Below are 27,964 nucleotides of genomic sequence, written 5' to 3' on the forward strand. Positions count from 1 at the left end.
AGTGGAGTAAAGCAAATCTGGAATTGCAAGCTAAGATAATTCATCTGTGAACTATCTATGATCCATTTGGCAACCAGCATGGCTTATGGAAGATTGCAGACTTGGAATGTTAATGGAGCAAATGGAAAGAAGATGAATGAATAACTGAAATGAATGAATGAAAGAAAGAAAAATAGGTACGTTGTAATAGAGGATTGTAATAGATCTGAACAAAGGTAGTTTGATCTTGTGCAGTGTTGTGGATGAATGAATGCATGAACGTGAAGGAGTGAGTTCAATTAGGAATATAAAAGCTAAATTGAATGCCAAAAACTATGAACTAGTATTATTCAGACTGTTTTAAGGGTGTATGAAAATAGAAATTTATAGGCAAGTGCTGCATGTTACGCTTCAGGGAACTGTGATAATGAAAAAAACGAGGAATGAATTCTGAGAAAAACTCTGCAATAGTCTGAGTGAATGTTGATGGGGCGGGGTGGGGGGGCAGTTCTATAGGTGATGGGAATGCACGGATGGAAATGAGTCAAGCAGGTACACAAAAACTTTCAGATTCCAACCTTCAGAGACTCAAGAATGAATAAGAATGGCAATCATTTGGCATTTGTGGACTTCAACTCCCAGAATTCCTAAGCCAATCATGCTAGCTCAGGAATTCTGGGAGTTGAAGTCCATATGCCATAGAAGAGCCAACTTTGCCTACCCCTGATTTAGAGCGTTATAGCATTTAGACTTATATGCAGCTTCAGGGTGCTTCATGCCCTCTCTAAGCGGTTTACAGAGAGTAAGAATATTGCTCCCTAATAATCTGGGTCCTCATTTTACTGACCTTGAAAGGATGGAAGGCTGCGTCAACCTTGAGCCTACTGAGATTCGATCTGCCAAACTGCTGGCAGCCGGTGGTCAGCAATAGTAGCTTGCAGTACTGCACTCTAGCCATTGCACCACTGAGGCTCTTGGACTGTGTTCCCCAATGCCCCATGCAGAGGCTTCACCATAGTTTGCTAACATGCCTTAGTTGGTTCACCGAAAGCCAAAATGAATTAATGTGCTATGAGAACTTGCTCCTTTAAATTTTTGGGTCTCAACAGGTGTGTTATTCTTGTGCATGCCAGTGTTGACATTAACAAAACAAAACATTACACACTCCCTCTCTGACGGGTGTCTCCACATGCCTCATCAAAACACCTAGGTGGTACCTCTAGCTCCCACTCCCCAACACACACAGGGCCTCTCATATACCCCCTCGCATCATTCTGCACCTACTCCAACCTATGCAGTGCCTCTGTGAACCCCCTCACAACTTCAAGCAGCCTTCCAACCTGACCTTTGTGCATCCTATCTGACTTCCACTGAATCTATCTCATCCCCTCTTACCCTTGTGTAATCCTCCCAGGCCAGGGGTGCCAAACTCAATCCCCATGGGACAGATTTGGCTTGCAGGGGGCTTCGAACTGGCCCACGGGCTGCCCTGAAAAAAGGAAGAACCAGCCAACAGTGCTTCTGCCAGTGAAAATTGACCTCTTTTTTCTTTTCTTTTTCTTTCTCTTTTTTTCTTCTTCTCTTTTTTTATGTTTTTATTTTTCAATTTACCTCATAAAAGTAATTATTATCAATTGGGTTTATTGGGACAAACGTGACAAACTATTTGGACTCCCCCCCACCCTCGAATTGATATACAGTGATCCCTCGAGTTTCGCGATCTCGAGTTTCGCGAAACGCTATATCGCGAGTTTTCTACCCGGAAGTAACACCACCATCTGCACGCATGCGTAGATGGTGGAGTTTGCATTACCGCCGGGCAGATCAGCTGCTAGGCGGCCAAAGGAACCTTCCCTGGGTCTTCCCGCCGGCATGGGGGGCTTCCTAGCACCCCCCGAACCCCCAACCCGGGTTTGGGGGGGTGCTAGGAAGCCCCCCATGCCGGGGGAGACCTTTTAAAACACCCGTGCCGCTTCCCAGCTGAGTCCTGAAGCCAAGCGCAGAAGTTCGCCTTTGGCGCTTGGCTTCAGGACTCAGCTGGGAAGGGCGCGGCTGTTTGAAAAGGTGGCAGTCGGCCTGGGGGGCTTCCCAGTACCCCCCCCCAACCCTGTCTCCTGCCGCCGGTTTAGCCAGGAGAGGAGCGGCAAAGTGACTTGGAGGAATGGGAAACTCAAACCGCCCAGTTTCAGCTTTCCATTCCTCCACGTCACTTCGCCGCTCCTTCTGGCTGGTGGGGGGGGGGGAGTTAGGAAGGTTCTACTTCTCCCCCCCAGCCAAAAACTCAAAGCCTGTCTCCTGCCACACAGTTTAGCCAGGAGAGCAGCGGCGAAGTGACTTGAAGGAATGGGAAACTCAAACCGCCCGGTTTCAGCTTTCCATTCCTCCACGTCACTTTGCCGGGGGAGTCTGGGAGGGAAGATGACGCGCCGGCAGCACAGGGGCGAGGGGTGGGAGGCAAAGCTCTGCGGGTACAGCCCCTTTCGGCCAAGCCTCCCCCCCCCCCCCGCCAAGCAGCCAGGGAAGCCGAGCCGGGCGTGGAACATCGGCGCGGGAGGCAGGAGACGATCGGGCGACCGGAGCAGCAGCGCCGCCGCCGCCACGCCCGGCTCGGCTTCCCTGGCTGCGTGGCCGGGGAGGCTTGGCTGAAAGTGGCTGGAGCCGCAGAGCTTTGCCTCCCCCCCCCCCTGTGCCGCCCGCGCGTCATCTTCCCTCCCAGACAAAAAGGCCACCCTTCGGCTCTGCAGTTTCAGTGGGGTTTCCCCGTTGCCCAGGGATTCCTGAACACACCACAGCCACCTCCGTTCGGGCGAAGGAATCCCTGGGCAACGGGGAAACCCCACTGAAACCGGGCGGGTTAAGCCTCCTTCGGCGACTGCGGAACTGCTTGCTGTCAACTTTGCACTGGGCAAAGAACTCTTCACCTCCCGCCAGGCACGGACGAAAGGCGTGGAAGTCTATTGTAGCAGCTGCTACAGCGGAGACATTTTGGGGGGGAGGCAGGAGGCAGGAGATCTGGCCCTTCACTTGCCCTCCCAGCAAAAGGCAAAGCCGCGCAGCTCCCCAGCCGCCAAAGGAGGCTTAACCCCACCCCTCTGTCCCACCCATCGCCCGTGGCCGGCAGAAAAGCGGGGATAGGCAGGAGGAGGTTATGCCGACCACGGGCGATGAGTGGGACAGAGGGGTGGGGTAAAGTCTCCTTTGGCGGCTGGGGAGCTGCGCGGCTTTGCCTTTTGCTGGGAGGGCAAGTGAAGGGCCAGATCTCCTGCCTCCTGCCTCCCCCCCCCAATGTCTCCGCTGTAGCAGCTGCTACAATAGACTTCCACGCCTTTCGTCCGTGCCTGGCGGGAGGTGAAGAGTTCTTTGCCCAGTGCAAAGTTGACAGCAAGCAGTTCCGCAGTCGCCGAAGGAGGCTTAACCCGCCCGGTTTCAGTGGGGTTTCCCCGTTGCCCAGGGATTCCTGAACACACCACAGCCACCTCCGTTCGGGCGAAGGAATCCCTGGGCAACGGGGAAACCCCACTGAAACCGGGCGGGTTAAGCCTCCTTCGGCGACTGCGGAACTGCTTGCTGTCAACTTTGCACTGGGCAAAGAACTCTTCACCTCCCGCCAGGCACGGACGAAAGGCGTGGAAGTCTATTGTAGCAGCTGCTACAGCGGAGACATTTTGGGGGGGAGGCAGGAGGCAGGAGATCTGGCCCTTCACTTGCCCTCCCAGCAAAAGGCAAAGCCGCGCAGCTCCCCAGCCGCCAAAGGAGGCTTAACCCCACCCCTCTGTCCCACCCATCGCCCGTGGCCGGCAGAAAAGCGGGGATAGGCAGGAGGAGGTTATGCCGACCACGGGCGATGAGTGGGACAGAGGGGTGGGGTAAAGCCTCCTTTGGCGGCTGGGGAGCTGCGCGGCTTTGCCTTTTGCTGGGAGGGCAAGTGAAGGGCCAGATCTCCTGCCTCCTGCCTCCCCCCCCCCAATGTCTCCGCTGTAGCAGCTGCTACAATAGACTTCCACGCCTTTCGTCCGTGCCTGGCGGGAGGTGAAGAGTTCTTTGCCCAGTGCAAAGTTGACAGCAAGCAGTTCCGCAGTCGCCGAAGGAGGCTTAACCCGCCCGGTTTCAGTGGGGTTTCCCCGTTGCCCAGGGATTCCTGAACACACCACAGCCACCTCCGTTCGGGCGAAAGAATCCCTGGGCAACGGGGAAACCCCACTGAAACCGGGCGGGTTAAGCCTCCTTCGGCGACTGCGGAACTGCTTGCTGTCAACTTTGCACTGGGCAAAGAACTCTTCACCTCCCGCCAGGCACGGACGAAAGGCGTGGAAGTCTATTGTAGCAGCTGCTACAGCGGAGACATTTTGGGGGGGAGGCAGGAGGCAGGAGATCTGGCCCTTCACTTGCCCTCCCAGCAAAAGGCAAAGCCGCGCAGCTCCCCAGCCGCCAAAGGAGGCTTAACCCCACCCCTCTGTCCCACCCATCGCCCGTGGCCGGCAGAAAAGCGGGGATAGGCAGGAGGAGGTTATGCCGACCACGGGCGATGAGTGGGACAGAGGGGTGGGGTTAAGCCTCCTTTGGCGGCTGGGGAGCTGCGCGGCTTTGCCTTTTGCTGGGAGGGCAAGTGAAGGGCCGGATCTCCTGCCTCCTGCCTCCCCCCCCCCCCCCAAATGTCTCCGCTGTAGCAGCTGCTACAATAGACTTCCACGCCTTTCGTCCGTGCCTGGCGGGAGGTGAAGAGTTCTTTGCCCAGTGCAAAGTTGACAGCAAGCAGTTCCGCAGTCGCCGAAGGAGGCTTAACCCGCCCGGTTTCAGTGGGGTTTCCCCGTTGCCCAGGGATTCCTGAACACACCACAGCCACCTCCGTTCGGGCGAAGGAATCCCTGGGCAACGGGGAAACCCCACTGAAACCGGGCGGTTTGGACTTTCCATTCCTCCAAGTCACTTCGCCGCTCGTGTCCTGGGTAAACCGGGCGGCAGGATACAGGCTTTGAGTTTTTGGCTGCAGGGGGAGGGAGTTAGGAAAATCCTACTTCTCCCCCCGCAGCCAAAAACTCGCAAGGTAAGGTTCGGGGCGGGGGCGGGCGGGGCCCTTTTGTGCCAGTCGGGGAGGCGGCGGCGGCTGCAGCAGAGGCGGGCGGGGGAGGCCGGCCCGCCGGAGGGGCGATGCTGGCGGCGGAGACAGGCGAAGTCCCGCCCGCCCCCCCGCCCGCTTGGCCCCGGGGGGCTGAAGGGAGCCAGGCGGGGGAGGGCGGGGGCTACTCGGTTCTTCCTCAGCCGGGGGTAGCCGGAGCGCCGGCCAGGCGGGGGGCGGGCGAGGCGAGGGCTGCGGGGCGTGCCGGGCTCCAAGTTGCCGCGCTGCCTTTGTAAACCTGCCCGAGGGAGGCGAGGGAGCCCCTTTGTTGGCCGGCGGCCTGGCCGGCCCTTGGCGCGCGGTGCCCGCGGGGACTGCTGCGGCGGGGACTGCCCACTGCCTTCGCCCAGACCAGAGGCATCGCTCGGCTGGGTTTGCAGATCCGCGGAGGCATCGCCGAGGGCGGGCTGAGCGGCGCTGTGTTGGGAGCCCGTGCCGTGGGAGCGGGCGGCTTGGCCTCGCTGCGGCGGCGGCGGCTTTGCGGGTCCTCGCTGGCGGCCTCGCCGGGCGGAGGAGGCTGCGGGGCTTTCTAAAGGGAGGAAGAACTTGCTATCGAGCCTGCTAATGAAATCCAACCGGCGGAGGGTCTGAAATTCCACCCGAGGGGAAATGGGGGAAAAAAGCCCAGCCGGGAGCGCGGCGCCAGGCATTGTTCTCCGGACCCCTCCCGCAGCCTGGAGAGGGAAAGGGCCGCTGCGGGTTGGATTTCATTAGCAGGCTCGATAGCAAGTTCGATAGCGGCGGGGCGAACGAGGCGAGCGGCGGCGCGAACGAGGGGAGTGGGGGGCGAACGAGGCGAGCGGCGGGCGAACGAGGGGAGTGGGGGGCGAACGAGGGGAGCGGCGGGGCGAACGAGGGGAATGGGGGGAGAACGAGGGGAGCGGCGGGGCGAACGGGGCGAGCGGCGGGGCGAACGGGGCGAGCGGCGGGGCGAACGGGATGTGCGGCCGCCGAACGGGGGCGAGCGGCAAACGGCGGGCGGGCATCAGCGAGGATCCGAGGCGGCGGGGAAGACCCAGGGAACGTTCCTTCGGCCGCCCAACAGCTGATCTGCTCGGTAGCGCGGCAGCAGCGAGGAGCCGAAGATGAGGTTTCCCCCGTTGCCCAGGCAAAGGGGAAACCCCATCTTCGGCTCCTCGCTGCTGCCGCGCTACCGAGCAGATCAGCTGTTGGGCGGCTGAAGTAACCTTCCCTTGGTCTTCCCCACCGCCCACACGCAAACTTCACCATCTGCGCATGTGCGGCCATGAAAAAATGGCCGCACATGCGCAGATGGTGTTTTTACTTCCGCACCGCTATATCGCGAAAAATCGAGTTTCGCGAGGGGTCTTGGAACGGAACCCTCGCGAAACTCGAGGGATCACTGTACTCTTGATCTCTGTAATAGTTAAACAAAAGTTAACTTTTTTTTCTTCTTCTCTTTTTTATGTTTTTATTTTTCAATTTACCTCATAAAAGTAATTATTATTAATTGGGTTTATTGGGACATACGTGACAAACTATTTGGACTTTTTTCCCACCCTCGAATTGATATACTCTTGATCTCTATAATAGTTAGACAAAATTTAGGATTTAGTTTGCAAAACTGGGAATTTTTGTTTCTTTCTTTGCTTTGTTAAAGGGCAATTACCATAAAAGTAATGGTAAGAAATATACATGAAATTAAGGATATATGGAGAAGATTGAAACACTACGGCCTAAATGATTAGATGTGACTAGAAAAGAAACAGCATAAAAACTGTATGAGCTAATAGCTTTTTAAATACATATAATAAATTTGAGTAACAAAATCTGTGGGGAAGCTGAGATGAAGTTGCGAGTCCCAAATCTTCAGGCAGGTAAAGCGTCTGCTACAAGGTGGGAGGCTGAATGAAGATTCACATGAGGTGGGGTAGATGCCTGAGGATGCAAGGGAAGGTCTAGGATGGGGTGTCACTCAATTTCATTGAGGGTTGCATCAGGGTAGTGTTTGACCTCAGGGGAGCAGGGTGGGTGTGGCCAACTTGACGTCACTAGTGCTAATGGTGCCTGTGGTGGCCCAAACATTCTGCCAGCAAAACAGGAGCTCCATTTTCAGCTGGGACAGTTTCCTGAAAACCCCCACCAGCAAAAACAGAGCTCAGAAGAATGGCCCTCCCAAGCTCCGTTTTCTTTTTTTTGGCAAAGAATTTTTTATTTTTTCTCTCCAATCACATATGCAAAATGACATACAGTAGAACCCCGACTTACGAGACTAATTGGTTCCGGAAGGAGGCTCGTAAGTCAGAATGCTCATATGACGAAACATTGTTTCCCATAGGAAACAATGTAAAGTCAATTAATCCGTGCAACAACAAAAAAACCCGCGGAAGTTAGCGTTCAGAGACAGCTGCGAAGCGGCGCGCGTGTTTTAAAACGTCAGAGCCGGCCTGGGGGGGGGGGTCGGGGGCTTCCCCCCGAGCCCCCTAGGCCGGCTCTGACGTTTTAAAACACGCGCGCCACTTTGCAGCTGTCTTCTGAAACCGAACGCGGAAGTTAGCGTTCCGGCTTCAGGAGACAGCTGCGAAGTGGCGCGCGTGTTTTAAAAGGTTGCAGCCGGCCTGGGGGGCTTGCCAGCACCCCCCCCCAGCACCCCAGGCCGGCTGCAACCTTTTAAAACACGCGGGATACGAGCGCCAAGGAGCTGTCTCCTGAAGCCGAGACAGCTCCTTGGCGCTCGTATCCCGAATGTGAGCTCGGGAGGCGAACAAAAATGTCGCTCCCCTCCCAGCTCTTATCTCGAGTAGCTCGTAAGTAGAGCTGCTCGTATGTTGAGGTTCCACTGTACTATCAATCTTGAAATACATCACAATGATCATTTTTTAAAAATTCGGTATTCCTAATCCATCCAATGTTGCCTCCTTTTACATTTGACACCTGGCCTAATAACCACGACATCCTCCTCAATCCACAGCTAACATTGGAACACCATCTTTCGGCTGTGGCGAGGAGGGCATTTGTCCAGGTTCGCCTGGCGCATCAGTTGCGGCCCTATTTGGACAGGGAGTCATTGCTCACAGTCGCTCATGCCCTTATCACCTTGAGGTTCAATTACTGCAACGCTCTCTACATGGGGCTACCTTTGAAAAGTGTTCGGAAACTTCAGATCGTGCAGAATGCAGCCGCGAGAGCTATTGTGGGGCTTCCTAGATTCGCCCACGTTTCTACAACACTCCGTGGCCTGCACTGGCTGCCGATCGGTTTCCAGTCACAATTCAAAGCCCTACATGGCATTGGACCAGAATACCTCTGAAACCGCCTTCTACCGCACGAATCCCAGCAGCCGATAAGGTCCCACAGAGTTGGCCTTCTCCGGGTCTCGTCGACCAAACAATGTCGTTTGGCAGGCCCCAGGGGAAGAGCCTTCTCTGTGGCGGCCCCGGCCCTCTGGAATCAACTCCCCCTGGAGATTAGAACGGCCCCCACCCTCCTTGTCTTTTGCAAGTTACTCAAGACTCACCTATATCGCCAGGCATGGGGGAACTACGATATCTCCCCCAGGCTTTCTTATATTTTATGTTTGGTATGTATGTGTTGTATGGTTTTTAATTGTTGGGGGGTTTTGATGTAATTTTATTATTAGATTTGTTTCATTATTATACTGTTTTTTATTACTGTTGTGAGCCGCCCCGAGTCTTCGGAGAGGGACGGCATACAAATCTAATAAATAAAATAATAATAATAATAATAATAATAATTCATTCAACAAGGGCAATCAAGATTGCAGGGATTGCTACTCCTCCCAATTGCTGTCATAAGTTGAGGAATACTTGTGTGGAAAATTCTTCAGGTTGCTCAGTCATAAGGGGGAAAAAATGAATGTGTCTGGCACAGAAAACATACAGAAAGGAAGAATGAATGAGTTGAGAAGAAGCCCAAGAAATTGGAGCTGATGAAAGGAATGATAAACACAGTATGAAATACTGTACCGTACGGATATAGTAGAAACAAAGAGGATTTGCAAGGATAGAAGTATCTGGAGCATTAGTATAAAGTAGTTTTAAGTAGATCTCCTCTTCTTTTATTATCTCATCCCTTTAATGTCTTTAGCTTATTATTTTCTTACTGCAGTTCTGCACTATACATTACCCTGCCAGCTTCAAAAAGGGAACAGTGTGATGGGTACGTGTGTACCAAACCATATACAAGTCCTATATTGATAGTAGGCACCATATACAATTCCTATATTGATAGTAGGAATTCACATTCCTACCATCAATATATGGAAGCGAAAAATGTGACTTAAAGGATACTGTGATTTCTTAGCATGTAAAAACCAGGGCTTAAATTGGCTTATTTAGTAACTTACTGGTTTTTTAAAAAAAAATCAAAATGTAATGGTTTATATGCAAGAAACATGTTTACTTCTCCTTTTAAGTATGCAGAGGGTAAGGAGTAGAATGATGATGTTACTTTGTGTATTGGTGATCTATGTAAACAATTCCAAAATGCTACAAATGTGTACTTAAAAATATCTATCATATTCCCTTAAGTCATAAAGGTGAAATATTTTTCCCATTGTACATCATTGCAACATTTTTATTCTTCTTTGCAAAGAAAGACACATTTCTCTCTTTCTCGCCACTCATATCATTTTAGGAGTTCTTACCTTCACATCTTGCAACTGAGTATGAATATCCTGGTGGGATCTCCTCAATTGTCTGTTTTCTTCTTGCAGATTATACATGGATTCTGTTTAAAATTCAGCGCAAAAAAGTGTTTGAACAGACATAACTTTGTAGGAGGAATTAGAATTGATTTATGTTTTCAAATTTTAACTAACTCAATGGTAATCTGAATAGACATGACTCGCTCAAACATATGCCTCCTCACCACTGTATCAAACTGCAAAAACCCATAATGCATTCCTACAAACTAGCCAATGAGGTCCCCAAACTTGGCAACTTTAAGACTTCAATTCTCAGAATTCTCAGCCACGTATGCCGGGTAGATAATTCTGAGAGTTGAAGTTCACAAGACTTAAAGTTGCCAAGTTTGAAGACCTTTGCTCTCCGGCAGTGATGGTGAACCTTTTTCCCCTCGGATGCCAAATTGTATGGCTCCGGGTTTTAAGTTTTAAAGGGTTTAAAAGAGTTTTAAGATTGCCAACCCCTGCCCATACCTTTTAACTTGGACAGTGCCTGCTCCTTTTCTTGCTGTAACTGCACATATTTCTGCTTGTGGTCATCAACTGCTCGGTTGAAATCATCTCCCTGTCTCTTGTGCTCCTCTTCCAGATCTGTGTGCTGTTTCTTCAGTTCTTCATGCTGGCTCTGCATAGCACAAAACCAAAACAAGAAAGCAACACAAGGATTTCTCGATCAATGCAGCTGCCAAATTTTGTTTATTTTCAAGGTGGCATCACTCCAAGGGTGAGACAATGATCGTTGCTCTCTCTCTCTCTGTCTCTGTCTCTCTGTCTGTCTCTCTGTCTCTCTCTGTCTGTCTCTGTCTCTCTCTCTCTCTCTCTCTGTGAGTGTGTCTTTTTTGTGTGTGCTGTTCAGTGTTGATGGAGATGCTCTCGGTATATCATTTTGATTCCCCCCCCCCATTCTGTTCAATCATATACGATTCTCAGAAAAGTATCTCAATAACTTCCTGAAGTTTTCTTTGGTGGTGTTTTTCAGAAATAGTTTGCCACTGCTACTTTTTCCAAGGGCTGAGAGAAATGCCATTGGTTTTGTGCCTAAGGTGGAACTAGAACTCATGGTCTCTCCGTTTCTAGCCTGATGCCTTCACTGTTACAAACTAGATGTCTTTATTTTGATATTATTTTATCTATCTATCTATCTATCTATCTATCTATCTATCTATCTATCTATCTATTTATTTATTGGATTTGTATGCCACCCCTCTCCGCAGACTCAGGGTGGCTAACAACAATGATAAAAAACAGCATGTAACAATCCAATTAATAAAACAACTAAAAACCCTTATTATAAAACCAAACATACACACAAACATACCATGCATAACTTGTAATGGCCTAGGGGGAAGGAATATCTTAACTCTCCCATGCCTGGTGATAAAGGTGGGTCTTGAGTAATTTGCGAAAGACAAGGAGGGTGGGGGCCGTTCTAATCTCTGGGGGGAGTTGATTCCAGAGGGTTGGGGCCGCCACAGAGAAGGCTCTTCCCCTGGGGCCCGCCAAATGACATTGTTTGGTTGACGGGACCCGGAGAAGGCCAACTCTGTGGGACCTTATCGGCCGCTGGGATTCGTGCGGTAGAAGGCGGTTCCGGATGTATTCTGGCCCAATGCCATGTAGGGCTTTAAAGGTCATTACCAACACTTTGAATTGTGACTGGAAACCGATCGGCAGCCAGTGCAGGCCACGGAGTGTTGCAGAAACGTGGGCGAATCTAGGGAGCCCCACGATGGCTTTCGCGGCCGCATTCTGCACGATCTGAAGTTTCCGAACACTTTTCAAAGGTAGCCCCATGTAGAGAGTGTGACATTTTTTTAAAAAAAATTGTGACATTTTTTTAAAAAATCCGAAAGGATAAAGAAAAATAGTTTGGAAAAAAGTTTCAATCTATCTTAAGGCATGGTTTAGCCCTATCCCACTACACCCTTCCATCCTTTCTTTTGTGCTTTTTCTGCAATGTGCAGTAACAATAAAATATCATAAACGTAGGACAAGAAGAAAAGGGAAGATGGAACCCTATCAGATTAAGATTACTGTATTTTTCGGAGTATAAGATACACCAGAGTATAAGACTCACCATAGTTTTTGGGGAGGAAAATAGGGGGAAAAATATGCCTACCAGATATTCATCTGCCCAGCGTCCTTAGTCTGGTCAGTTTCAGCACATTATTTTATCCCCTGGTTAGGGCTTTAAAAACCTTCTCCAGAGAGGGTGGCAATGAAAAAAAGCCTGCAAAGACTTAGGCTGGAAAAAAACATTATTCATAGAGAGTAGTAATGAAAAAGACTGCAAGCCGGTAAGAGCTGGGAAAATCATTAGCACCTCGCTAGGGCTGACCAAAAAAAAAGCTTTGAAAAAGCTACATTCAGAGTAGATGACGCACCCAAATTTTCAGCCTCTTTTAGGGGAGAAAAAGGTGCGCCTTATACTCTGAAAAATAATGTTAATGACAGTTTAGCATAACTTGAAATTCAAATCATGAAATCTCTGAGCCTTAAGATCCCCTCTTAAAATTGTACTATCTCAGAATAATTAATAATAATAACAATTTAATAATTTATTGGATTTGTATGCCGCCCCTCTCCGTAGACTCGGGGCGGCTAACAATAATGATAAAAACAGCATGTGACAATCCAATAATAAAACAACTAAAAACCCTTATTATAAAACCAAACATACACACAGACATACCATGCATAACTTGTAATGGCCTAGGGGGAAGGAATATCTCAACTCCCCCATGCCTGGCGATATAAATGAGTCTTGAGTAGTTTACGAAAGACAGGGAAGGTGGGGGCAATTCTAATCTCCGGGGGGAGTTGGTTCCAGAGGGCCAGGGCCACAGAGAAGGCTCTTCCCCTGGGGCCCGCCAAACGACATTGTTTAGTCGACGGGACCTGGAGAAGGTCGCTGGGATTCGTGCGGTAGCAGGCGGTTCCGGAGGTAGATCCCCAGAGTTCAAGCTTCAAACCATAAACCTTTTACACCCAATTTCCTTCTGTACTTACAGATCAAATGTATGAAATATTTCTGGGAGTTTTATATGTGAAAAATATATTTAATTCGCTTCAAAGTACAAAGAAATTTGTGGCGATGATTGCATGGAAACGTTTTGCAATCAGGAAACTGGTGTTTTCATAAAATTTAGAAGACTTGTTGAGGTCAAGAAATATTTTTAACTGGAGATTTTGACAAATGCTTAATAGGACTAGAAGCCTAATTTCATCATCACCCACACATCATCTTCCATTAAAGACTGGATAAAGACAGAGAGGGGTCTATTTTATGTAGCTGAAAAAGGAAACAGAATGTAGGTTCAATGGTGGGAGATTTGAAGTTCAGTTTTCAAGTTTTTCAGATCTTCTACAGTTTTTCAGTTAAATCTTACAGTTAATGGCATGGATATTTTAATATTAAGCAGACACAAATTCTCCAAATCTAGCATGGGCACCCTTGTTGAACTAATATAAGAGGTGAGTCCTTCCCAGTTCGGACGGTTTGCTTGAACTGGTAGCACCCCATGATGTGAGTGCCATTGAGTTGGCCATGCATAACCAGTCACATGACCATGAAACCACACCCACCCAGTCACATGACCATAAAGTCACACCCACAAAATAAACCAAGCCCACAGAACCGGTAATAAAAAATTTTAGAACCTACCCTGACACATATGACAGCCACATGGTTCAGGAAAAGTTTTTAGGTCCAGCAGGAATGCCAACTTTGATTATAAAGCACCTTTGCCAAATTTATCAAGGCTATTTTTACAGCTTTTACATACAATTTCCTTTGTTTTCCAGGAAACTAATTGCATGAGAAAGATGGAGGCTGTAAGGGCTATAAATTGCCTACAGTTGAGAAAACAATAGACTTTGTAGTATCTACCTTCAGCATCTGATGTTGTACGTTCAGTGCACTATATCTGCTATTGGAATCTTGCTGTAAAAAACAACAAAAAGAAACACAGTTAGATAAGACTTCAACTGCTTTTGGCATAGCTATGGCACTTCTCTGGATGCTATGGAAATTGCAATCTTGCTCTTGAATTTGCCCATAGAGGTGCACAGGGAACATATTTTTTAAGCTGCATACTTTACAGAGATTAACAGAGTTGGAAGGGACCTTGTATGTCATCTAGTCCAACCCCCTGTTCAAGTAGGAGACCCTACACCATTTCTGACAAATGGCAGTCAAATTTCTTCTTGAAAGTCTCAAGTGATGAAGCCCCCACAACTTCTGAAGGCAAGCTGTTCCACTGGTTGATTATTTTTGCTGTCAAAAAGTCCCTCCTTATTACTAGGTTGAATCTCTCCATGAGCAGTTTCCATCCATTATTCCTTGTCTGTCCTTCAGGTGCTTTGGAAAACAGTGTGACCCCCCCCCCTCTCTGTGGCAGCCCCTCAAATATTGGAACACCGCTATCATGTCTCCCCTGGTTCTTCTCATCCCCCAGTTCCTGAAACCGCTCTTCATATGTTTTAGTCTCCAGTCCCCTGATCATCCTGGTTGCACATTTTCTAGAATCTCAATATTTTTTTTATAGTGTGGTGACCAAAGCTGGATGCAATACTCCAGGTAGGGTCTACCTAAGGCTTTATATAGTGGTATTAGCACTAGAGCACGGTACCTCACTTGATCAAGATTGTACCCCTGTGTTAATGCAACTTAGGACTGCATTGACTTTTTTGGCTACCGCTGCACATTGCTGGCTCATGTTTAGCTGGTTGTCCACTAAGATTCCAAGTTCCCTCTCACAGGCATTGCTATTAAGCCTGGTTTCACCCAGTTTATATGGTTTTTTTAAACCTAAGTGTAGGACTTTACGTTTCTCTACACTGAATTTCATTCTTTTAGATAGGACCCAGCACTCAAGTCTGTCAAGATCCATCTAAATCTTCAGCCTATCTTCCAGGGCAGTGATGGCCAACCTTTTTTACCTCAGGTGCCGAAAGCGTGCATGCCTTATCGCGTGCTTTCCCACACCCATAATTCAATGCCCCCATGCGTCCAACCCTCCTGTGCATATGCACACGACCCCTTGCACTACCTCGCCCCCTGTGCATGTGTGAATAACCCCCCCTTGCCTGGCTTCTGACTTCTGGTGGGCCTGGTAGGCCCGTTTTCACCCTTTCCAACGAAAACCCCCTCTGCTGCCTCTCCAGAGGCCTTCCAGAGGCTGAAAATGCCCTCCCAGAGCCTCCAGATGAGCCAAAAATCAGCTGACTGGCACACACATGCATGCTGGAACTGAGCTAGGGCAACAACTCATGTGCCAACAGATATGGCTCCGCATGCCACCTGTGGCACATATGCCATAGGTTTGCCATCATGGTTATAGGGTGTTAGCTATTCTTTCTTGGCTCAGTGCTGTGTTGAAGTGTTGAATTCAATTTGTGAGCCGCCCAAAGTCTTCAGAGAGAGGCGGCATACAAATCTAATAAATTATTATTATTATTATTATTATTATTATTATTATTATTATTAATTGCTACAAGTCCCAACTTGGGAATATTCAGGGATGTAGAAATCCAGAATTTCTAGACAAGACTGAAACAAATCTGGATTACATACTGACTGAAGATGCAGGTGCTGAAATCCAATAACCTAAAAAAACACCACAACATCAAAGCTTGTCCATATGCTTGTCTGCCATATTTCTCTGTTCCCTCATATGAAAGTTGAAAAATACTCAGTGGATTGATAAATACTCAGTGGAAGGCAACTGGTGAATTAGCAGTTTCTTTATTTTTCTCTCAGTCAGAACAGGCAGGTTAAACAGATCAGTTAGGGTGTACAGTGTTCCCTCGATTTTTGTGGGTTCAAACTTCGTGAATAGCCTATACCATAGGGTTTTTTTTTAAAATATTAATTAAAAAATACTGGTTTTTTTCCTATACCACGGTTTTTCCCACCCGATGATGTCATATGTCATTGCCAAACTAATAATTTTTGCAAATAAATAACAAAAAAAATAATTATTGTTAATAAATAATTATGTTTATAAATATCAGGATCACTAAGTGTCTTATTCAATGGTGAGTACCAGTAATAATGGTGAGTAAATGGTTGTTAAGGGAATGGGAAATGGTAATTTAGGGGTTTAAAGTCTTAAGGGATGGCTTGTGATACTGTCCATAGCCAAAAATGGTGTATTTACTTCCGCATCTCTACTTCGCGGAAATTCAACTTTCGCGGGCGGTCTCGGAAAGCATCCCCCGCAGAAATCGAGGGAACACTGTAGTCACTAATTCTCTCTCGGAGAAAGTGGCGCGTCTTTACCTTATTTATAGGCTTCACAAAGTAACAAACCTTATTTGACATAGTAACAAATTCTCCCGCCGGAACGAACAGCCAATCAGGAGACAACATTCAAATCCTGCCCTTAGCTACATTCTCTGCATATTTAACAAAAGTCATGAATTATCGAGAGGTCCTACTCACAACTGACTAACCTGCCTCAGTGTTACAAGAATGTGGGTCACATTGGTGGAACGGCACAAGTACAAAACCCCTCCCAAATCCAGTTTAGAGTTGTTACAAAAGGACAAGCAATTTCCTTGCATTTGCTACTGTTGGCATTTCTTTGAGAACTGCATTGACATAATTACTTTCAATTTTATTCCTAATTATCCCCAGCATGGATTTTTTTATTTATTTAATTGTCCACAACCAGATCATTTTCTTGGGACGTGACCAGCATCTCAAGTCTCATCATGGCATGTAATTAAAACTCCCCTATCACAGGATTTATGCTTATTTTGAAAATGATTTTATCAATAGAAATAGCATTTAAGATTATTGTACCACCCCATAGTGCTTTACAGCATCTCTGGGAGATTTGCAATGTCAGCATATTTCCCCCAACAATCTGGCTTCCCATTTTACTGACCTTGGAAGGCAGAGTTAACCTTGAGCTGGTAAGAATCGAACTGGAGGTAAAGGACAGAGGTAGCCTGCAATTCTGCATTCTAGCCACTGTGCCAACAGGGCTCCTAATTTTTCCATTTTATTTTTTTTTAATTTCAGATAATACTTTTGAAAGTAATGTGGCATCACCTTGAATAGCACTGTTTCTCCAGTCCAAGCATTTTTAGTGAGGCATCAATGTCTCTGAGGAAACTTTATTTGTCATCTACCAACTTCCACACCCCACCTGACTTTCTATATTTTTTTAAAATGTAAAGCTGTCATGTTGTACAAAATCAGAGTAAAAGCTTCTAACATAATCCTTATTTCTAAAAATATATCTGGGCTCCCAATGGGGCCTACATGCTTTTTCAGAAAATAACAGAGTTAGACAGCTGAAGACCAATATTTCTATTCAGAAATGTCCTCACCTGCTCCCCCACCCCACCAGTAAATGGTTAAATAAGGTTAACTTTATGAGAGAAGGAACAATGGAACTGACAGGAAGCATTTCGGGAAAAGAGTATTACAGTGGTACCTCGACATACGAGTTTAATTCATTCCAGACCCGAGCTCATAAGTCGATCAACTCGCATCTCGAACGAATGCCTTTAGACTTTGTTTTTCGCGCCGAGATAAGCGGAAGCAAGGATTCTTGCGCCACCTAGTGGAAGCTCGGCTCGTATCCCAAATTTGAGCTCGGGTGTCGAACAGAAATTTTGCTCGCGTCATGGCTCGTAACTTGGAATACTCGCATGTGGAGCAGCTCATATCTAGAGGTACTACTGAATATATTTGATTCCATTATCCATGGAACTTTTTATGAATAGGTAAAATCACTTTTCCCCAGCAGCTATTTTGCAAAACCAACAGAAACATTTTCAGAATTCCAAATTACAGTCGATTTGGTGACACACTCTATGTCCATGATGGCAAACCTATGGCACACATGCCACAGGTAGCACATGGAGCTATATCTGAGGGTATGGAAGGCATTGCCCTATGTCAGCTCCAGTGAGCATGTGTACCCCGATCAACTGTTTTATTACCTTCTGGAGGGTGGGGGAGGCCATTTTTGCCCTCCTCAGGCTTCAAGAAGCATCTGGAGCCTGTAGAGGGCCAAAAAAAGACCCAACAGGCCTACCGGAAGTTCATTTCCAAACTTCTTGTAGGCCTTGTGGGTCTGTTTTTCACCATCCATATGCTCCAGGGGCTTTCCTGAAACCTGGCAAGGGCAAAAAATGGCCCAAAAGGCTGATCAAAAATCCAGAGGCTTCAGCAAGGCCCGCGTGAATGTGCGAGGGAGGGGGAAGTGCATGGGAGAGGATGTTGTGCGCTTTTGGCACCCAAGCAAAAAAAGGTTTTGGCATCACTGCTCTATTTCATTTATCATATTTTAAAGCATCAATCCCAGTACTAGAGGACACCATTGCTTAAAATCCCTCCTTTTCAGGCAGTGACTACTACATATTTAAAGTTATTTAAAATTCAGACAATTAGATCTTATTCATTATACTTTGAATTTTCAAAAGGTAGAAGTTTTGATAAAATCATTATGTGCAGAAAAACTGACTTACCCTTCCTTTATTTAATGTTTCTTGTGCTTCCAATTTATAAACAAGATAATCTAAAATACAAAAATGAAAAGGGGAGAAATGAATGATCTTCAGGAACATACACATAAATAAAACCTTGATTCTCTCTGGAGGCAACTCCAGCTTAAACTTCCTTTCACTGTCAAGATTTCACACAGTAATTCAGCCATACACAATTTATCTGCATTCAATTACCATATACCCCCGAGCAGTACCTGAGAACTGATAAATATGGAAACCGACTCTGCCTGTGGCTCTGTGCCCCCACCCCCTCCTCCCAAATTATGGCACTTGGCGCCAGTTAAAATCAATAGCACTTCAGTCATGATTAAAATAGATAACTAGGTTTAAATACAACTCATGCAAATTCATGAGATTTGAAGCGACTGCATCAGATATCCTAGGAATGGATAGTGTAATGTTGTCAATGCAGTACTGTAGTTCATTTACAAAAATGTGTTTCTTGTTATTCGTACGTAAAGAAACTAATATTCAGTCTATGAAGATCCTCAGTTATCCAGGTCATGGTTGTCCCAAAGGTATTTTTTCAAGAGGCAATTGAACTTTCTGGTTTTTCTTTGAAGACGTTTTGCATCTCATCCAAGAAACTTCTTCACTCTTTTCAGTTTAGTTTTACTGAAAGATAAAATGGCTTAGTCTCTGGAAAAAGTCATGAATGACTAACTCAACTCTATGCCAGTCTGCACCTGACTTTTCAATATGTCTACAGTTTTCAAATACCAGAATGTTCACTCCTAATTGGATTGCTACCAATTGCCTATTGTCATTTTTAGCAGAATAGAATCACCAGCAATTCAGAAATACTGAGTGGTTCTCCATTCTGTTTGCAGAGAAATTGTTGCAGATAAAATGAATTTTATCCACTAGATGGTGGTAAGAAACCATAAAACAATCAGCTTTCATCTGCATAGCTGTGGAAACCTTAGCCAACCACCACAGAGAGCATTCAAAAGCCTGTCATTTTTTTTAAAAAGGATCATACCACCCTAAATTGCCTGATGGAATTCTTATACAACAACCACTGATAAAATCTTTTAAAATTCATCTGAAATGTAAATATTACCTTCTTTCGCTTTCTTATGTTCAAGTCTTTCTTTCTGCAAAGATTTTTCTAGTCTTGATCGATGTTCATACACCACTGAAAAAGAAAAATTGCAAGGAAATAAGTAGCTGTTCAACTAAAAAAGAAATATATACAGTGGAACCTCTACTAAAAAACTTAATTTGTTCCGTGACCAGGTTCTTAAGGAGAAAAGTTTGTAAGTAGAAGTAATTTTTCCCATAGGAATCAATGTAAAAGCAAATAGCGCATGCAAACCCATTAGGAAATAAATAAATGCTCAGAATTTTGGGGGGGGGGAGGAGGAGGAAGAAGAGGAGGAAGGAAGAAGGCAAGGTGAGGGGAATAAAAAATATCCAAAATTTTAAGGCTTTAAAAAAAAGAGGGACTTTGAGATGGCGAGGAGGTGCACGTGCCTCCCATACACCCCGTGCAAGGCTGCCTCCCATACATTGGGCCAAAGAGAGAAACCCAGGCAGGCAAGAGGGGGGGACCCAGAGCGAAGGGATCATTTCTTTTCTCTGGGCGCTGGCAAAAGTTTATTCCCTCTCCAAGCGCCCAAAGAAAGGAAAATGCTTTGTTTGCTCTGGACTGCCAAAATCTCCTTAAGCGCCACCAAAAGGCTCCTCTGGCAGCCCAGAAAACTCCAAGATGGCCTGGATTAAAGGGGGAATGGCAGGAAACTGGCCAGGCTTTCGTGCCATTTTCAAATTTCCTGGGAAATTTTTCCAGGCTTGGGTTCTTAAATAGAGAAGAGGCAAAAAAATCTTGAACACCCGGTTCTTATCTAGAAAAGTTCTTAAGTAGAGGCATTCTTAGGTAGAGGTACCACTATATTTTATAGATGGTAAGAATGAAGATTCCCAGCAAGTAGCAAGCACTTGGCCAACATTATCAGGGCTCAGAATGTAACTTAGATAAGCCAACCACACTTACATCCCTGTGGCTGTTGGCAGTTGAGCTTGACTCAAAGGCATTTTTACTTTTAAGAGCAACGAATATAAGCTGTCAAGTGAAAAATACGTAATGTTTTGAAAATGGGTGTGTGAGGGAACACGGAGCTATCAATAAAAATGCACGCACCAAGCAAAATATTCTACACATTCAAGTTAATACTTGAACAGGCGATGGTGGATTGTACACACAAAGTTAAATTGCTTCAGCTTGACATTCAAATTTACAGGTACAGTAGTGGATATACAATGAAATTCAGTTCTCTAGAAATTGTACCACCAACTGTATTTGCTTGTTTGGTGTATGGAGAACATTTCAAAAGGTGAAATGAAATCCTCTTACCCAAACAACTGAACTGGACTTCAAGCATTTCAAATTCTACTATTTTCAGACCCCTGTTGCTCAGGTAATATATGTGTCTGCGCACACATGCACAGTATTGAACTTCTCCTGGTATGCCTGGGATCGCCCGATCCATTAGCGGAAACAGCGATGTTTGCGCATATGCATGTCCTGGTGATTTTTGGCCTTTCTTAACTTCTGCACATGTGTGGAAGGAAGGAAATCAGAAAAAGTAGCCAAAATCTCGCGCATGCGAATGTTCTCACATGAGATTTCAGCAACTTGTAAGAGCTCAAATTAAGACTTACAAAGTGGCACTCAAGGTGGCAAGATGCGTGTATCATGCCGCCTTGATTGCATCAGCGGAATCTCGCCTGGCCGCTCTGTTTAGGGTAACTCGCTCCCTTCTTAACCAGCGGGGAGCTGGGGAGCCCTTGCAGAGCAGTACCGAAGATTTTAATACATTTTTCACTGATAAAATCGCTCAGATCCAAGCAGACCTCAACTCCAATTGGATAACAGGGTTGACTGACAACGAGTCAGTCAGGATGACTGGGGCCTGTCCTTATCCATCTGTCTGGGAGGAGTTTGATCTGGTGACACCTGATGAAGTGGACAAGGCCATTGGATCTGTGAGTTCCGCAACCTGTTTACTGGATCCGTGTCCCTCTTGGCTGGTTTCGGCCAGCAGGGAGGTGACACGGAGCTGGGTGCAGGAGATTGTCAATGCTTTTTTGAGTTGTATGATTGTTTTTAATTAAGGGTTTTAAAACTGTTTTTGATTTTAACATTGGATTTGCATATTGTATTACTATTGTGAGCCGTTCCGAGTCCTGGAGAGGGGCAAGATACAAATCTAATAAATTTGAACCCTGGATAAGGCTTCAAACTCAGAATATTTTGCATACTTCTTAGTTTTGCATTTTATGTATGTATGTATGTATGTATGTATGTATGTATGTATGCATGCATGCATGCATGCATTCATTCATTCATTCATTCATTCATTCATTCATTCATTTATTTATTTATTTATTATGCCACCCTTCTTCTTAGACTCAGGGCGGCTTACAACATGTTAGCAATAGCACTTTTCTAACACAGCCAGCATATTGTCCCCACAATCCGGGGAGTTGATTCCAGAGGGTCGGGGCCGCCACAGAGAAGGCTATGGGCCCCGCCAGATGACATTGTTTTGTTGACGGGACCCGGAGAAGGCCAACTCTGTGGGACCTAACCGGTCGCTGGGATTTGTGCGGCAGAAGGCGGTCCCGGAGATATTCTCCTCCGATGCCATGAAGGGCTTTATAGGTCATAACCAACACCTTGAATTGTGACCGGAAACTGATCGGCAACCAATGCAGACTGCGGAGTGTTGCTGTAACATGGGCATACTTAGGGAAGCCCATGATTGCTCTCGCAGCTGCATTCTGCACGATCTGAAATTTCCGAACACTCCTGTAGGAGAGCAGAACGTTTGCTTCAGTTCTGAAACAAGCTGCCACTGAGACTTTTGAAATTTGAAGTAGAAATGTGTGGAATTCAGAGCACTCTCCAAATGCTTGAAATGGTTCATTTTTACATTTGAACCACCATCCTACATCAAACCAGCTGTTTGAACTTAAAACAAGATGTACTGAGCTCAAAACAGAGGGTCAGAAATTTGAAGTTGTCTAAATTTGAAACATTCTTTACATTCCTAGAGAAAACAGAGTGTTCTCCAGACTATCCACTTAAGATGCAGAATTATCATGTTGTTTCTGCTGTGCTGCTTTGTTCTCTTGCAAACTACCCTGTTTCCCCGATAGTAAGACACCCCCGATTGTAAGACGTATCGGGGGTCTCAGGGGGGTCGGCTAATATAAGCCATACCCCAAAAGTAAGACATATGTCTTACTTTCGGGGAAACACTGGGGTATTGCCGGGGGGAGCCCGATGACATCGCTTCCAAGCTCCCCGCGCGCCCCTCGCCTTCGCCTCACCGCAGCGCCACCGCCTCTTCCCCGGCTTGGCAAAGCGAAGGACGGCGCTGGTCCGAAGCGAGGCGAGCAGGCGGCAGCTTGCAGCGAAGGCGCTCGTCCCAGCAACCGAGTCCTGCCGAGGCTCGGCTGCAAGCGGCCAGCGAGGCCGACCAGCTCCGAGGCGAGCAGCCGGAGCTGCGCCCTCCTTCGCCTGCCTCCTTTCCGGCAGGCAGGTGGGGCTGCCCAACTGCGCAGAGCGGCTCCTCCCCTCCAGACACACGCTTCCACGACATGCGTCTGTGGCTCCACGCGTGCACGCCGCTTGGAGCCCTGAGGTTGAACTTGGAAAAGGGCTCACGAGGCTCCTGTCCCGCGGCTGCCCTTCTGGACTCTGGGGAGATGCCTTCGGGAACGCAACCCTTTCAATTTTTTTCCAATGTAAGACATACCCCGAAAGTAAGACGTAGTGGGGCTTTTGGGGGTAAAAAGAAAGTAAGACACTGTCTTACTTTCGGGGAAACACGGTATCTATTGTAGATGACTGCGCTTCGTTCGAATTTTCCATATGACTTCAATGAAGTTGTGCAATGCAGATAGTGCAGATGGAGAACTGGAGAAACAGGATATTGCTACTAGTTTTGTGAAAACTACTAATTCCCCTTGCAAGAGGTCTAAATCCGTAAATTGCTCTTACTACAGAGATAAAGGCTAAAAGGAATGGAGTCTGTCATGCTTCTTCAACTCTATTTCTTTATGTAAATTAATATAATCCTGTACCATTTCTGTGTCAAAACAATTCACTCAGTTCAGAATTCTGAATTTCCAACTAAAGACTCCTAATCAATGCAACATGGAAATTTTCAACTATATGATGAAAAGACCATATTGATAAAAACAAATATCAGTAGCATAAAGCTAGATACGTAATTCAAAAGGACAAATGTTTTCAAAACATGATGGGGTACTTATAAAGGGACTCTGAATGAATAAATATAAAGGCTTGGTGCCTTTTTCTTTTTTAAAAAAAATTATTTTATTGCAATTTTCCAATTAAAAAACAATGTTGCATCCTGGACATAAACTGTTTCAACTCCTACCCTCAAAACGTCACTACAGACCACTGCACACCAAGACAACTAGACACAAGAACAATTTTTTCCCGAATGCAAAATTACTCTACTAAACAAATAATTCCCTCAACACCATCAGACTTTTTACTAAATCTGCACTTCTATTCTACTAGTTTTTCTCATCATTCCTATCATCCTTTTAGGTTTAGGTTTAGGTTTAGGTTTATTGGATTTATATGCCGCCCCTCTCCGCAAACTCGGGGCGGCTCACAACAATAATAAAAAACAGTACAGTACACAATACCAAATCCAATGCCCACCCATCCAGTTCCAATTTAAATTAATTTTCCTCCCACTTAGGACTGTATGACTGTAACTTGGTGCTTGTATCCTAAGATTTTTATTAATATTGATTGTTTCTTCATTGCTTATTTGACCCCTATGACAATCATTAAGTGTTGTACTACATGATTCTTGACAAATCTATATTTTCTTTTATGTACACTGAGAGCATATGCACCAAGACAAATTCCTTGTGTGTCCAATCACACTTGGACAATAAAAATTCTATTCTACAGTATTCTATTAAACAAATGGTATTACATAGAAAACAAGCATGTATGTCACATGTATGTAAAATATACAATTCCATTAATACAGCTTTATGCCATAATATTTTTCTTCTCATTTCCATATTTTCCTAGTTATGGCTATTGTTATGTATTCAAACATGCATGTATGCATGTATGTACGTATGTTGAAAAATAACCTGCAGGTCATCAGTTCCAACCCCCTGCTCAAGCAGGAAACCCTATACCACCCCAGTCAGATGGCAGCCCAATCTCCTCTTGAATATGTTGAGAGTTGGGGCGTTTACAACCTTCACTGGCAGGCTGTTCCACTCTTCTCTTTTCCTGTTTTGTATGTACGCTGTCACCTGTTATCCCTTAGTTTCGTACTTTTATTCACATTTATATACACTGCGGAGAGGGGCGGCATACAAATCTAAATAATAAATAAATAAATAAAAAATATACATTCATTCATTCATTCAATTATTTATTCATTCAATTATTTATTCATTCATTCATTCATTCATTCATTCATTCATTCATTTACATTTTTATGCCGCCCTTCTCCTTAAGACTCAGGGCGGCTTACAACATGTTAGCAGTAGCACTTTTTTTAACAGAGCCAGCATGCCCCCACAATTCGGGTCCTCATTCTACCCACCTCAGAAGGATGGAAGGCTGAGTCAACCTTGAGCCGGTGATGAGATTTGAACCGCTGACCTACACATCTACAGTCAGTTTCAGTGGCCTGCAGTACAGCACTCTACTTGCTGTGCCACCCCGGATCTATACCATTTAAATTTAAGGTTGTAAAAAAACACTTGGTGCCTTTTTCATTAACGTCAGTTATATACTTTTTGCTATTGAGATATACAAAGCCATTTCTAGAACTCTGAGAAACATAAATCAGGACTATATAAATCTCAAGATTTATCACAGTGAAATTCTGACCATGCAGATTTTTAGTCACACCATATTTTGCTCAAACAAAATACATTAAAACCTTAAGCAAGAATTTAAACAGGGCCAGAGGGAATAGACTGGAAGAGACCGGTTATTCTGGGAAGAGAACCTCGTCCTCTGACAATGCAAGGTCATCGTACTCCTCCTTTTCCAGAGGGGGAGCCTGGCTACCATCACTACAAACATCCAAATATCGATCTGGACTATGCGATTTGTGGTAAGCAAAGGCCCTAGGAAGAGCGCTCAGGGTAGGTAGGCAGTTGTCCGACCAAGTGTTGGAAATCTGCAAGACCCTGCTGAACTGCAGCCACTATAAACATACGCAGGTTGGCAAGTCAAGAGAAGCTTGTGCAGGAACCGTGGAAATCCCGGAGGCCTGACCACTGGTAGAGGCTTCATCAGGTAAGGATGGCTCAATGGGCGCCAAGCACGTAGGGCTAGAAAACCCAGCTGACTCCCAGATGTTAGGGTCTATAACAGCCAACCTAGGGTTATCAAGGGCCAACTGGTCCCCTGTAGAAGAGTCGGCACATCCAAGCAGAGAAGGGTGGGCTGAAGAATGTCTGTCAGCCCAGGAGCAGAGCTTCTGGAGAGCACAGTCCCTCCAGAAGCTTTTCATCCCTTTTGACCACCCAAGATGGCGTAGACTATTCATGATGCCCATTGGAGTGAGACAGAGTAATGGCGATCCTCCATAGGGTCATCCTGGGCAGACTTCCTCTGAAGTAGAAGGCCTTCCACTTCAGTCCAGTCATACACATTCAAATCAGTCAATATCTCTCAATGCAATAATATTACAAGCCTGTCTTTGTCTTACATATCAGACATACATTACAGCTTATGGATACATCAAACTTACTACATCAGTCACAGTGAATCAGCAGAAAGAACAGAGAGAGCAGAAAGATCATGCTTCTGGCTCCCTCTCATGGCAATTTGCAACACTACCTCTTAAAGCTATAGTACTTCAATACAAACAAACATTCATTGTTAGCTTGTTTATATATTGCAAATCCAACCGTTTTGTACAAAGTACTAACATTTTTCAAAAGGCTACTGGGTATCTTCCATAATTCTAAAGGAATATTCTATATATAGATGAGCCCAAAGTGAAAATTTTGGGCTTCACTGATATAATGTATGCTAGAACCCAAGCATTAAATTGCATAATAAGAACTTTATAACAAACTGTCAATTGTGGGGATGGTCATATCATGGTTTAGGGATGCCATGCTTCTTTGGAACTGAAAAAAACTTGTTATTATTTTTTAAATATAATTTTTATTGAAACTTTCAAATATGAAGATATAAACCAACAAAATTGAATATAAAGTAGGGGAAAATAAATAAATCAAAGTAAAAGCAAAAAGTGTATGGGAATTTTTTTTAAAAAAGGAGAAGAAAATTAAATACAAAAGAAAAAAGAAATAATGAAGTGGCTTCCAATATACTTCATAGCAGTTATAAGTATCACTATATATTTAACCTCTCTTTCTAAATTACCATCCTATTACTCTTTTCCCTATAATATATCTTATCTAATCAGCAAAACCATATATCATAAATTGATTTATTTTTATTTTTACACAAATAGACTCTAAGACAGCGGTCCCCAAACTATGGCCCGCGGGCCACATGCGACCCACTGAGGCCATTTATCCGGCCCGCCAGTGAGTGACAAGAGCACAGGGAAAAGAGAGAGAGAAAGAAAGAAAAGGGAAAGAGAGGGAGTGAAGGAGAAGTGGAGAGGAATGAAGGAGGGAAGGAAGGAGAAATGGAGGAAACAAGGAAGGAAGGAAGGAAGAATGAAATGAATGGAGGGACAGAAGAAGGAAGGACTGTTTTGGGGGGGTAATTTTTTTTAATTTTTCTCTCAACATACATTCAAACAACACAGTGTACCATCTAATTTTCCATGAATAAAATGCAGTATTTTGTTAGTAACTAATATCAATCATCAAAAAAGTTACAAAAGTTTTTTTCTAATTTTGTCATCCAGTTACATTCATTTTCTTTTAATTAAATTTTCTCCTTAATGTTCCTTCAAAAAGTGCAACACCAATTATATTTCTAACTTATTAACCATTATGCCAAAGTGCTTCCTTCTTTCTTTATACATTTTTCATAAGCCAAGAAAACCTTGTATAGCCAATCAAGTGTCAACAAAATAAAATTTAAAACAAAACATAAACATATATGAATTTCAGACCTTCTCCCCCCTCTAAATAGTACGTTCCCATTTTGTTTTTTACTTTAAAACAAACTATGTGCAGTGTGCATAGGAATTTGTTCATAGTTTTTTTTATATAGTCCGGCCCTCCAACAGTCCGAGGGACAGTGAACTGGCCCCCTGTGTAAAAAGTTTGGGGACCCATGCTCTAAGAAGTCAACACTCATCAGTAAATGTACATAGTACTTTTTCTACAATCAATGAATTTATCCATTTCAGCAAAATCTGTTAACTTTACCAAAATAAATTCTTATTACAGAAGCAAGCATAAACTCTGCTTTGATTTAAAGAATTTCACAGTATATTATATTAGGTTATCTACCTATCAGCTGAACTGCAAGCGAGTGATATATCCCAAATGTACAAGTATATTTAAACAGAGTAAATGAAGAGTAAATTAAATGTTTTAGAATAATCAAATCCAGACCTAAATGCCCTTGAAATGTTAAACAGGATCTGAAATGAATAGTTCATTTTAGAAAATCTTTAAAATGTTACAGGTTTGAAGCCGTTTGCCACTGAAAA

The 27,964-nt window shown here is 45.1% G+C and overlaps 1 protein-coding gene across 4 annotated transcripts in view; it reads right to left on the reverse strand.

Annotated features, from left to right (window-relative positions):
• Positions 1 to 27,964, reverse strand: part of GOLIM4 (golgi integral membrane protein 4) — a 118,678-nt gene that overhangs the window by 62,253 nt on the left and 28,461 nt on the right. For all 4 annotated transcript variants that reach the window (XM_070753605.1, XM_070753603.1, XM_070753601.1 and 1 more), the window contains exons 2-6: positions 19,351 to 19,425; positions 18,249 to 18,298; positions 13,651 to 13,704; positions 10,236 to 10,386; positions 9,723 to 9,805 (exon numbers count right to left, since the gene is read on the reverse strand). In XM_070753605.1, coding sequence (XP_070609706.1) covers positions 9,723 to 9,805; positions 10,236 to 10,386; positions 13,651 to 13,704; positions 18,249 to 18,298; positions 19,351 to 19,425 — 413 coding nt within the window. The remainder of the gene's footprint in view (positions 1 to 9,722; positions 9,806 to 10,235; positions 10,387 to 13,650; positions 13,705 to 18,248; positions 18,299 to 19,350; positions 19,426 to 27,964) is intronic.

This window comes from Erythrolamprus reginae, chromosome 5 (genome assembly GCF_031021105.1).
Source record: "Erythrolamprus reginae isolate rEryReg1 chromosome 5, rEryReg1.hap1, whole genome shotgun sequence".
In the NCBI taxonomy this organism is placed as follows: domain Eukaryota; kingdom Metazoa; phylum Chordata; class Lepidosauria; order Squamata; family Dipsadidae; genus Erythrolamprus; species Erythrolamprus reginae.